This window comes from Chiloscyllium plagiosum, unplaced genomic scaffold (genome assembly GCF_037043375.1).
Source record: "Chiloscyllium plagiosum isolate Xiang-an unplaced genomic scaffold, Cpla_swu_hap1 HiC_scaffold_31, whole genome shotgun sequence".
In the NCBI taxonomy this organism is placed as follows: Eukaryota; Metazoa; Chordata; class Chondrichthyes; order Orectolobiformes; family Hemiscylliidae; genus Chiloscyllium; species Chiloscyllium plagiosum.
In genome coordinates, this window is record NW_028270169.1 from 31,400,286 (window position 1) to 31,413,555 (window position 13,270).

The following is a 13,270-nucleotide window of genomic DNA, read 5'->3' on the forward strand; positions in this document are numbered from 1 at the left end:
GTTCAGTGAGGAAGGTTATGTATTAATTAACGGATAACTGGACGAGAAATGGGTGTTTGCTCGTTTGGGAACAAATAATGAGTGTTGTTGAAGTTTACGGAGTGTGAGTCAACATAAAACACTGAATAGCAAGTATGTACGTGGTGTCTATCTAACCAATGTTTAATATCTGGTATTTAATAGTTAAAATATGGCTTTCTGATTGAAGGCCCAATGCCCTTCAAGCCAGCCTTTCATATGATATTAGCTACATCATTTTTCTGTAAAGATCAAAGAAAGTAACTTGCAAAGTATCAGCCAAATTTACTGATTCGTCAGTTCATATCATTCATCTGTAGTTTCAATCCCTCCAATGTTTCTTGGCCTGTAATTTTTTAGTCAAGACATAACCTGCCATAATATTCTATAGCAGGACATACAACGGCATCTGCTATTTGCTAGCTTTGCCTTTCCATGGTTAGGTTTTGAGATATTCGTAAACAACTTGTTGAGGAACAGTACTACACAGCCCAGGAGCAGGGGGGACCTGAACCTCAGTCTTCTGGTCCAAACATAGGGACATTTCCACTGTACCCCAACAGTCCTATGGTTAGACATTTAATTATCTTGTCTAGAAGGTGGATGTAAGGGTGAGGTGATAGGTATTGGGGACTGGCAATCAACTTGTCTGGCATTGACAGGAGGAACCAAGCGACTGGAACTTGAGTGAATGGTACAAGCCAATGTGTATTTCTGCATAAATCAGCTTGAAGATTTGGGAAATACAGTAACAGTGGAGAAAGAAATGCAAACTTGACTAGCTGAAAGAAAAATAAAGAAATGAAAGAAAGATTGAATGAAGAGAAAGGAAAAAAGATAGAAAGAAAAATAAACTTTTAAAATGTAATATATTTAGAAATCTAACAAAACCTTAAGGATGAGATTACACACCTAAAATGGATGACTTTAAGTGCAGCAGCAATTTACGGTCATAGGTATGCAGGGTATGGGGGTCATAGATCTTCCACGATGGGATAGAATTTGCTCAAGGAACTACTAAAAGCAACCTCATGCATTTTACTGATCACGTTAAAGTGGTGTGAGGTGGGAGTGAATACAAATAGTTAGATGTAATGTGTCAGTCATTGCTGGTGGATGTAAGTTGGTGGTGAACTGTTGCTGTTCGCTATCATTATCCCTCTAAAATTGACAGCAACTGTAGAATTTCAGTGCGATTGTGTGTATGAAATTGCAGTCTGTCACCAAAAGGTCTGACACAGACTGTGCTACAGATACCACCGCAATACAATTATTCTTTTTATTGATGATGGGCAATTTCTAGATTTTGTTTAGTCTTCTATTATCTAAGCAACTATTGCTGAAGTGATATTGCAGTTTCAATGAGGTTAGCGATAGAGCCTTCCGTTATTGATGTGTGTAAATGTCCATTTTCACTGCATCATGTATAAGTTAAGATAAGAAACAGAAATGGCTCATTAATTCATTAGCTTTTTAAATCCAATGCCTTAACTCTTCATGATATCATCCAGTTACATTTATAATATATTTTTAAACCAAAGCATGAATGTGCAGTCACAGGTTCTTTATGGTTAGTTCAGAAAGATAATCTGAACTTTTTCCTATTTCTTGTCCAATAGCTGCTCTGCTGCCATATAGAGTCATAGAGTCATAGAGATGTACAGCAAGGAAACAGACCCGTCCATGCTGACCAGATATCCCAACCCAATCTAGTCCCACCTGCCAGCACCCGGCCCTTCCTATTCATATACCCATCCAAATGCCTTTTAAATGTTGCAATATACCAGCCTCCACCACTTCTTCTGGCAACTCACTCCACACATGTACCATCCTCTGTGTGAAAAAGTTGCCCCTTAGGTCCCTTTTATATCTTTCCCCTCTCACCCTAAACCTATGCCTTCTAGTTCTGGGCTCCCCCAACCCATGGAAAAGACTTTGTCGATTTACACTATCCATGCCCCTCATAATTTTGTAAACCTCTATAAGGTCACCCATTAGTCTCTGACACTCCAGGGAAAACAGCCCCAGCCTGTTCAGCCTCTCCCCACAGCTTATGATTCACAGATTTTTTTTCTTCATTAGGTCATCTAAGGTGAACCTTTAACTGCATCATATTGATCTGTTTTGGTGATTCATCCAGGCACAAACGATGAAAGTGTAATAACAAACTGAAATATGAAAAATCTCATTTAGTTTCTTGCATTCATTTCTTGATGCATTTCAGTGATATGGGTTCCAAATGTGACTACAATGAACTGCATCTTCTAGAATCTTTCTTTGTAATCAGTATTTGCTTGGGGACGTTGTTTGAAGTCTATCATAGTGGCTGACAAATTTACAATACATGAGATGATTCTATGAAACTTGCTGTTTGTGAAAGCACAATACTTCAATATTTAATTCAATTCAAAAGACAGTTTGCAGTGCAGAAACCACAGATAATCCCTTCCCTTTTGGACAGTTTGTTTGCTTTTTCCTTATATCCACTATTTCAGGATTAATTCAATCTCCATATTACTTGGAGGAAAACATTGAAAAATCTGGACTATTCTAATCCTTTGTTGTTTGCACTTTAATTGTTCTGATTCAACTATCTTTTTCTCACCCCAGTTTCTATTTGTTGTCATTACTAGCAATGGTGAAGAAAAATCTGCTTGCGAATGAATTGTGATCACTGAGATTACATTATCTTTGCCTCATTTGTTTAGTTACAATGTTCTTCAGAAGACAAATGGTCTGGATAACCTTGGGAATATGCGCTGGGAGCTTTTTGGTCTTCTGATTCTTGCCTGGGTGATTGTTTATTTCTGTATATTTAAAGGGGTAACATGGACTGGAAAGGTAGGTTTAAGGTTAGTTATTACATTATCTCATTTAGATAGCTTTTTCTTTCAGAATACTGTTTGTTTTGTGAAAAAAGTCGAAATTATTTTTAAATAGCACTGTATTATGATAAATTTCTTCAGAATTTACTTCATAAGACCAACAAATCAAAATATCTGTTAACAGCACTCTCTCATGACTCACTTTTATTTCATAACTTTTTAGTCTCTCCTCCTTTGTAAAAGATTCATTCAAGTATGCTTCTGTCAGCAGTGGGTGTCTCCTTGTACCTCATCCATGCACTTGATAGAACAGTGCAAGCTTAGAATATTAACAACTCACTGTTTTTTATCTTGAGCCTTTTTTTGTCGTTGCTTTATTTATGTTCTCTCCTTTTCCAAAGATGAAGGTTTCACATAGACTTCCCTCCTTTCCTAGGGCAGCTTGCACAGTTAAGACATGCATCTGGGGTCTTTTATAGACTTAGGATCCTCACGCAATAACAGTGGATATAATATACGAGTAATGTTCCCAAGTTCCACCTAATCCAGATACATGAACGTTGAAGTAGTGACCACAACGCAATTACTAGGAGAAATAAAACGTTGTTACTGTTTGTTTTCTAGCTAGACTAGTGGTGCTTAAATTATATTTCGTAGTTAGCAAAGTATGGGCAGGAGCCATGCAGAATGTAAGGCAAGAAATAGATTTTTTTATGGTAAAGAGGGGAAAAAAGGCTATCCTCTTTGAGGTCATTTAGTTTAAGCAGCCACTAAAATGATCATTTGGGTTACTTTACAAATCAAAATTGTTTTGTAATTTCAATAACCCAAAGAATAAAAAACATATACTGTTGACTGTTGAAGAAATTACTTAATGCACTATTGGGTAATGTTATTACAGAGAAAAACTTTGTTTTATTAAAGCTGCATCAAATTCTCATCTGGAATAGCCTATGCAGGGACATTTACTGATTTTCTTCTGTGATTAGTGAATTCTAAGTAATGTAGTGACCTCCAATATTATTACTGTTTTAACAATGGGCCAAGAACATTTAATTACTTGGGTAATGAACATTAAATTTGCGTAGAAAGTCTCTCATTTGAGGCAAATAGCATTTGCATTGCTGAATCAGCTCGTAGCTCAGAGAGCGAAGGCGAGATTTATGTTAATTAGCACATGGCTTCCATTTTACACAGTCACCTAATTCATAAACGATGTGTGATGACACTCAAATCCACAAGCGTTACTATATTTTTATTGTAAAATGGATTTGCTTTAAAGTCACAGTGTGGCTGTAACGTTAAACTCCAGAGCAGCAGGAGTAAAGTCGTCAAACAAATAAACATGGCAAAACTTGTCCTTATTACTCCCAGTACCTTGTCCTTCCTCCATCATTTCGCAAAACTATTTTTCATCAAATTATCAATTAATCTCAAGTTTAAACTCCTCAATTGAATTTGAGAAAATATATCTCATATTCTCACAGTATTTTTTCTGGATCGTTAAAATTAAATTAATTAAGGTTATATACAGTTATTTCAGATTCCTAATGACATCTGTGTTACCAATTTATTTTACTACATATATTTATGAATTTATGGATTAGGAGCAGAAAGCCATTCAGCCCCTCATATTCTCCCACTATTCAAAAACAGCCATGTCTGATCTGACTGTAACCTCAAATCCACAATCCTACCCACCCTTGATGATCTTTCAGCCCTTGCTTAACAAGAATCTATTTAAACGTGACTTTAAAATATTCAAGGTCTCTCCTTCCAACACCTTTTCGACATAAAGCTTCAAAGCAGTGGTTCAGTGGTTAGCATTACTACCTCACAGCTCTGGGGACCCAGGTTTGAATCCAGCCTTGGGTAACTGTCTTTGTGGAATTCGTACATTCTCCCCATGTCTACTTGCGTTTCCTTAAGGTACACTGATTTCCTCCCACAGTCCAAAGATGTGCAGGTTAGGTGGATTGGTTATGCTAAATTATCCAGGGATATGCAGGCTTGCTGGATTCGCCTTGGGAAATGTAGGGGGTTTGGTCTGGGTGAGATGCTTGTCAGTGTAGGCTCATTGGGCCAAATGGCCTGCTTCCACACTATAGGGATTCTGTGACTAATAATCCTTAAGCTTTGTTTTAAGAGAGCAATCCCTCATTTTTAAAGTGACCCATGCTCTAGATTTTCCTAGAAGAGCAAATACCCTCTCTATATCTATTCTGTCAAGATCCTTCAGGAACTTATATGCTTCCACCATTAATGAAAGGGAACAGAAAAACAGTCAGGAATTGTGCTTTAGGCACTGGGAGTAAAGGTAAAACTAAAAGATGTAAAGAAATAAAATGTAGAAAGAGATTTTAAAAGTGTGAGTAAACAGTGGAGCAGAAGGGCAATTAGAGTGCAAATCCCCAAATAACTATTCTTTGTACAAATGCATGATGATGTATGATGATCCAATTGAATGAACTGCAGGCAAATTCAACTGGGACTTTATGATGAGGCAGCCATTACAGACACATAGCTGCAAGATATAGACTGGGAAGTAAATATGACAGATTATAAGGCAAGGTAGGGAAATGAGAACAAAAATAAGTAATCTAAATAATTAAGGTTGAAATCACTTCAATGGAAGACAAAATAAAATGAAGGACAAGCAGAAAGTGGATGGATAGTATCAAGAAATAGACAAATCTTTAATATTGTATGTAGTTCCTGTGATCAGAACTGTTAAAAGTTAGGATGTACATATGGAGAGATTTCACAAGCGTGTAGTAAAGGCAGAATGATTTAAATGGGGGCAGGTTGAGTTAACTTTCATGTAGATTGGAAGAAGCAGACTAGCAGATAACAAAGTGTTCACAAAATTCTTGAATGTATTTGGAATAATTTTCTGCAATGATATGTCTCAGAATAAATCATTGGATTGGTCATATTAGATTTAATAATAAGTAACGTGTTTGATTTCTGGATTCAGTTAATAGCCTAACATGCAGGAACATTTATCTAATAGTGATCACATTCAAGTACCTTCAGAAGGAAATCATGGATAGTTTGGATTTAGGATTATCAGATCAACCATGATCTCATTGAATGGCTGAGTGGATCGATAGGCCAATTTTGGCTTCTACGTGTTATGATCTTAGGTTTCTCAAATATACAAGATTCTTGAGTGATTCTTCAAAAGTTTGAAGAAAACAAAGGGAACTGATGGAATTGATAGCAAGAAGCTATTTAAATTGCTCTGAACATATAACTGGGGTCGTAGTCTAAGAAATAGAGCCAGATCTTTCAGAAGTGAAATTAGGAATCCTTTGTTTCTATCCATCTATTTTAAACATGCCAACCTTTTTGGTTAAATAACCCCCTAACCCCTTCATTTCCAAGATATAACCAGATTTATTTAATCTCTTGTTCTAACTAAATCTCTTTTTCCTAAGTGCCATCCTAATTAATTATCAATGTGTTTTTTTCAAGGTTAGTATACGCTTCCTATATTGTAAATCAGAATACCAGACTAACATGAAGCCTCACCAGTGTTCCATAAAATTTCAGTCAGATTTCCTTGCTTCTATATCTAATAATCTTGTGATGAAGTCCAGCATTCCATTTAATTCCTTCCTGCATTTTTCAACCAGTATAATGTACTAGCTTTCCATGATTCACATTCCTGAAACTCAGAATCCCTCAGTTTACCTACCCCACATGCACAATGCTTTACAGTTTAGAATTTTCTCAACAACCATTTTTATTTCAGATTTTATTGCAATGAACTGCATTTTTCATGGCTCCATCAACCACTTGTTCTACCATGACATTTTCCAATTTTCAATTTTCTGCTTCCTAGTTTATTATAGCTTCCAGAAAGGTATTATGCATAAACTTGAAGATACTGACTCCCATACTCAAATTCAGGTTCTTTACACATAGAGCAAAAAGCATGGGATCCCAGCATTGCAACTTCAGAAATACAATGTAAGGTTGTCCCCATTAATTATCCCAGCATTTTGCTTCTGATTTCCCAACTTTGCTTTCACACAAATCTTAAGATAACTTCTAATTCCATTAGTGTGATAACTTTCACTGAGTTGCATCAAATTTCTCCACACAAGCCATTTGTAGTTATACAGCAAGATTGATCTTCCCCATGGCACCCTTTTTAAGATCTTCCCTCATGACCTACCAATTGTTTTCACATCCTTCCTGAAGACATTATGATATTTATGATATTGCATTCAACCAGCTAGTGGAGGAACCTAAGTTTAGTAGGGTACCAAACAAAATCTTTCAGAATATTAATGGTTAAATATATCCGACAGGTAATCTTCAAACTTTATCCAAATAGTTAATCATTTTTTCTTGGCATTTTCTTAACCAGGTTGTATACTTCACTGCACTCTTCCCTTATGTAGTGTTGCTTGCAATCCTCATTAACAATGTGCAACTTCCAGGAGCTATAATCGGAATCAATTACTTTGCAAATCCAAAGTGGGAGAAATTGAAGGAAGTCCAGGTAAGCATTATCAGGTTTATGAAGACATTTTCAAGTTGGAAACCTTGAAATTTGGAAAGTTATGAGTTTACATGTTATTTTTATTTCAGAAGTCCTGATAATGTTTATCAAACACAAAGCTTAAGCTTCTGCTTTTTGAAAAAAAATTGAATTCCAGAAGCATTTAAAACTACTTACAAAACTGGCCACCTTAAACTGTCTCAATGTAATTGCTTCCCCGACCAGAATTGTAAAGTAGAGAGTGTGGTGCTGGAAAAGCACAGCAGGTCAGGCAGCATCCGAGGAGCAGGAAAATCGACATTTTGGGCAAGAGCCCTTCATCAGGAATGAGGCTGGTGAGCTGAGGGGATGGCCAGACTTGTCCATCTTCCTTCCTGCCTATCTGCTGCACCCTCCTCTCTGATCTATCACCATTACCCCCACCTTCATCTACCTATTGCACTCTCAGCTACCTCCCCCTCAGTCCCACCCCCCTCTTATTTATCTCTCCAACTCCTTGGCTCACAAGCCCTTTTCTTGATGAAGGATTTTTGCCCGAAACGTCGATTCTCCTGCTCCTCGAAAGCTGCCTGACCCGCTGTATTTTTCCAGCACTCACTCTTGACTCTGATCTCCAACATCTGCGGTCCTCACTTTCTCCTAGAATTATAAAGTAGCTTGTTTTAGACAGCAAGGTTCCTGACACTCATAGAAGACCATCATGCTATTTAAGACAGATCCAATTTGAACCTCTGAGAATCCCACCCTGCCACAAGTTAGACAAATACTCTGTCCTTGAAAGACCCAGCCTCCACAATGCCAGAAAATTGAGGCACTTGTTGACAGACCAAGTATTAGGGACAACAAACTTACATTGAGCACTGCTGGTATTTAACCAGAGAAAGCAGTACAGATTACAGGCAAATGTCCTGCTTCTTATCAAGTTAAGATACCTTAATCTTTAGGGTATAGGAATACAGATTAATCTGAAGCTGTGTGGAAGGAATCCCACCAATGTGGTAACTGGTCTTGTACTTCCATTCTCAGTTTAGCTGATCAATCCCCAGTAATACTCCAGGGGAACGTGAACCTGACTACCACAGATAATAGTTTGGTGTATCTACCATCATTGGCTGTAATATTATAGTAATGGGGTGGGTTAGCACAGTTGGCTAGCTATCTGATTTGTGTTACAGATTAACACCAGCAGTATAGGTTCAGTTCCTGCACTGGCTGATGGTGCCATGAAAGTCCCATCTTCTCAAACCTTACCCCTTACCTGAGATACTGTGACCCTCAGGTTAAACTGACCATCATTCATCTCTCCCTGTAATGAGAGAGCAGTCATATGGTCCTGAAGGACTTTGGTAACTTTACCTTTACTCTTAAACCCTAGCCTAGTCAGTTCAAAGTTTCTACATAGGACAACCTGCCCACAGGGGTCAGTGAGCTCACTTGGCTAGTTTGCACTACAGGATAATGCCAACAGTATGACTTCAATTCTCACAACTGGCAGAAATTACCAGGAAGGACTCTCCTTCTCAACATCTCCTCTTCCCTAAGGTGTGATGACCCTCAGGCTAAACCAGCACCAGTCATCTCTCCCTAATGAGAGAGCAGGACAGTGGAAACTCTTTGTTAGACATACTGTATATGGACTATTGTGGTTGAGTTATGTCTGAGTTTGCCTTGTCAAACGTGACATCCAAAAGATATATTGATCCAATTAACCTCAGACAGAAAATCTAATCTGAATAAACACAATACCTTTTGAGGATGCCAACAATAATGCGCTAATTGCATTATTTCAACATCTTCTGTGCTGTAGAAGATCTGTTGAGGAAGATAAAATGGACATGAAACTTTAGATAGATCTCCATTTCTAAACAACAGAGATGATGTTCCTGTTATACATGACTGAAATAAAAGTTAAAAATCACACATTAACAGGTTATAGTCCAACAGGTGAATTGGAAGCACACCAGCTTTCGGAGCGTCGCTCCTTCATCAGGTGATAGTGGAGGGCTCAAACCTAACACACAGAATTTATGCCACAAATTTACAGTGTGATGTAACTGAAATTATACATTGAAAAATTGATCATCTGTTAAGTCTTTCATCTGCTTGAATACCATGATAGTTTCACTTCTTTCATGTATAAATCACAAAACCTTTATTTAAAAAGTTGCATTCTCAGGTTAGCTGTTAACAATGGTGATAGCGAGACAATATGTTGAAGGTGTTATCCCCCTGTGTTCTCTGTCTGTGCCATGATGTTTAGATTGATTCTAATCTAAAAAGTGAGATAACGGAGTTTTACATGAAATCATGCAGTTTTTGAGCTCAAAGTTCTACATGAATGCATGCAGTTTTTGAGCAAAGTACAATGTAACTCTATAAGTACAAATTCACCCCACAAAATATATGTGTGCATGTGGGTCTTTGTCTGTCTGTGAGTGTGTGTCTGTCTGGGTTGGGGGTTGTGAGTGTGAGAAAGTATGTGTGTGTGTGTGTGTGTAGTGAGTGCAGAGTGTCTTAAGTCTGGGAGGGGGTGCATGTGTGAGTGTGGGAGTTGTGTGTCTGTAAGGGTGTGTGTGAGTGTCTGTGTGCGTGTCTGTGTATATGTGTGTCTGTGTGTATAGGAGTGCCTGTGTGTGTGTGTGTGAGAGATTGTGTGTGTATAGGAGTGTCTGTGTGTGTGTGTGTGTGTGTGCGTGTGTAGGAATATCTGTGTGTGTGTGTGTGTAGTGCAATGGTGATCACCTGTAATGTGACATGAACCCAAGGTCCCGGTTGAGGCCCTCCCTATAGGTACCGAAATTAGCTATCAGCCTCTGCTCAGCCACTTTTCGCTGCTGCCTGTCCCAAAGTCCACCTTGGAGGATGGTCACCCGAAGGTCCGAAGTTGAATGTCCTGGACCACTGAAGTGTTCCCCAAACTGGGAGGGAACCCTCCTGTCAGTTGATTGTTGTGCAGTGCCCATTCATCCGTTGACGTAGCCTTTGCTCGGTTTCCCCAATGTACCATGCCTCCGGGCATCCTTACCTGTAACGTATAAGGTAGACAACATTGGCTGAGTCACATGAGTACCTGCCATGTACAAGGTGGGAAGTGTCCCCACGTGTAATGGTGGTATCCATGTCCACACTCTGACACATCTTGCTGCGCCTACTGTGACAGTGTTGTATGGAGTTGTCCTGAGAGCCGGGCAGCTTGCTACGAACAATGATCTGTTTGAGGTGTGGCGGTTGTTTAAAGGCAAGTAGTGGAGGTGTGGGGAAGATCTTGGTGAGGTGCTCATCCTCATTGATAATGTGTTTCAGGTAATGAAGAACATGGCATAGTTTTTCAGCTCCTGGGAAATACTGAACAACGAAGGATACCCTGTCGGTTGCAGCATGTGTCTGTCTCCTGAGGAGGTCATTACGGTTCCTTGATGAGGCACTTTGGAACTGGCGGTCGAAGAATTGGGCATCATACCCCGTTCTTGTGAGGGCATCCCTGAGTACTTCCAGGTGTCCGTCACGTTCCTCCTCATCTGAGCAGACTCAGATGCCCAACTCTTCGACCGCCAGTTCCAAAGTGCCACAGCAAGGAACCGTAATGACCTCCTCAGGAGACAGACACGTGCTGCAACCGACAGGGTACCTTTCGTTGTTCAATATTTCCCAGAAGCTGAAAAACTACGCCATGTTCTTCATGACCTGCAACACATTATCAATGAGGATGAGCACCTCACTAAGACCTTCCCCACACCTCCACTGCTTGCCTTTAAACAACTGCCACACCTCAAACAGATCATTATTCGTAGCAAGCTGCCCAGCTCTCAGGACAATTCCATACAACCCATTCATGGTAGGTGCTACTAGATGTGTCAGAGTGTGGACATAGATACCACCATTATGCGTGGGGACACCTCCCACCTTGTACATGGCAGGTACTCATGTGACTCAGCCAACGTTGTCTATCTTATACATTGCAGGCAAGGATGCCCTGAGGCACAGTACATTGGGAAAACCGAGCAAAGGCTACGACAACAGATGAATGGGCACCGCACAACAATCAACAGACAAAAGTGTTCCCTCCCAATTGGAGGTGACCATCCTCCAAGGCGGACTTCGGGACAGGCAGCAGTGAAAAGTGGTCGAGCAGAGGCTGATAGCTAAGTTCGGTACCCATAGGGAGGGCCTCAACCGGGACCTTGGGTTCATGTCACATTACAGGTGACCACCATTGCACTATTCACACTCACAGATACTCCTACACACACACACACTCTCACACACACACAGGCACTCCTATACACATACACACGGACACACATATATACAGATGCGCACACAGACACCCACATACACCCTTACAGACACACACACTCCCACACCCACACATGCACCCCCTCACAGACATACACACATACACTTTCTCACACTCACAACCCCCAACCCAGACAGACACACTCACAGACAGACAAAGACCCAAATGCACAAATATTTTTTGTGGGGTGAATTTGTACTTGCAGGGTTACATTGTACTTTGCTCAAAAACTGCATGCACTCATGTAAAACTCCATTGTCTCACTTTTTAGATTAGAATCAATCTAAACATCATGGCATAGACAGAAAACACAGGGGGCTAACACTTTCAACATATTGTCTAGCTAATGCCCATTGTTAACAGCTAACCTGAGAATGCAACTTCTTTAAAAAAGATTTTGTGATTCACACATGAAAGAAGTGAAACTATCATGGTATTTAAACAGATGAAAGACTTAACAGACAATCAATTTTTCAATGTATAATTTCAGTTACATCACACTGTAAATTTTTGCTATAAATTCTGTGTTACGATCGAGCCCTCCACTATCACCTGATGAAGAAGCGACGCTCCGAAAGCTGGTGTGCTTCCAATTAAACCTGTTGGAGTATAACCTGGTATTGTGTGATTTTTAACTTTGTACACCCCAGTCCAACACCGGCATCTCCAAATCAGAAATAAAAGTTGATTGTGTTGATGTTTGTATATCCCACATATTGCATGGGGTAAAGAACTGTTGAGATTGGAAACTTACATATTCCTAGAATCAGCCAAGAAGCTCTAGTTTCCAACTGAAGTATCTTGATCCAGTGGTGTAGATAATGTTTCTGAAATATACTAGAGCTCGGTCTGAAGTTCAGAAACCAAACTTAAATATTCAAGATAAAAACTAAACATAATTTTAACTTTAAACGAACACAATTCAAACTACATGATGTTCATTTTTGTTTTATTCAGTCATGGGATGTGGGTGTCACTGGTTGCCAGCATTTATTGCCTATCCCTAGTTAACCTTGAGAAGGCAGCCTTCCTGAGTCGCTGCAGTCCAAATGCTGTAGGTAGACCCACAATGCCACTGGCATCCTTCTTTAGAGACCGCAATTTCCCTTCCCACGTGGTTAAAGATGCCCTCCAACGCATCTCGTCCACATCCCACCCCTCCGCCCTCAAATCCCACCCCTCCAACCATAACAAGGACAGAACGCCCCTGGTGCTCACCTTCCACCCTGCCAACCTTCGCATAAACCAAATCATCCGATGACATTTCTGCCACCTCCAAACAGACCCCACCACCAGGGATATATTTCCCTCCCCACCCCTTTCCGCCTTCTGCAAAGACCATTCCCTCCGTGACTACCTGGTCAGGTCCACACCCCCCGACAACCCAACCTCCCATCCTGGCACCTTCCCCTGCCACCGCAGGAATTGCAAAACCTGCACCCACACCTCCTCCCTCACCTCCATTTGAGGCCCCAAAGGAGCCTTCCACATCCATCAAAGTTTCACCTGCACATCCACCAATATAATTTATTGTATCCGTTGCACCCGATGAGGTCTCCTGTACATTGGGGAGACTGGACACCTCCTAGCAGAGTGCTTTAGGGAACATCTCTGGGA

The 13,270-nt window shown here is 40.1% G+C and overlaps 1 protein-coding gene across 3 annotated transcripts in view; it reads left to right on the plus strand.

Moving 5' to 3' along the window:
* The window catches only part of LOC122564063 (sodium- and chloride-dependent GABA transporter 1), a 95,844-nt gene that overhangs the window by 48,771 nt on the left and 33,803 nt on the right, over positions 1 to 13,270 (plus strand). For all 3 annotated transcript variants that reach the window (XM_087977398.1, XM_043718553.2, XM_087977399.1), the window contains exons 4-5: positions 2,727 to 2,859; positions 7,222 to 7,356. In XM_087977398.1, the coding sequence (XP_087833524.1) occupies positions 2,727 to 2,859; positions 7,222 to 7,356 (268 nt within the window). The remainder of the gene's footprint in view (positions 1 to 2,726; positions 2,860 to 7,221; positions 7,357 to 13,270) is intronic.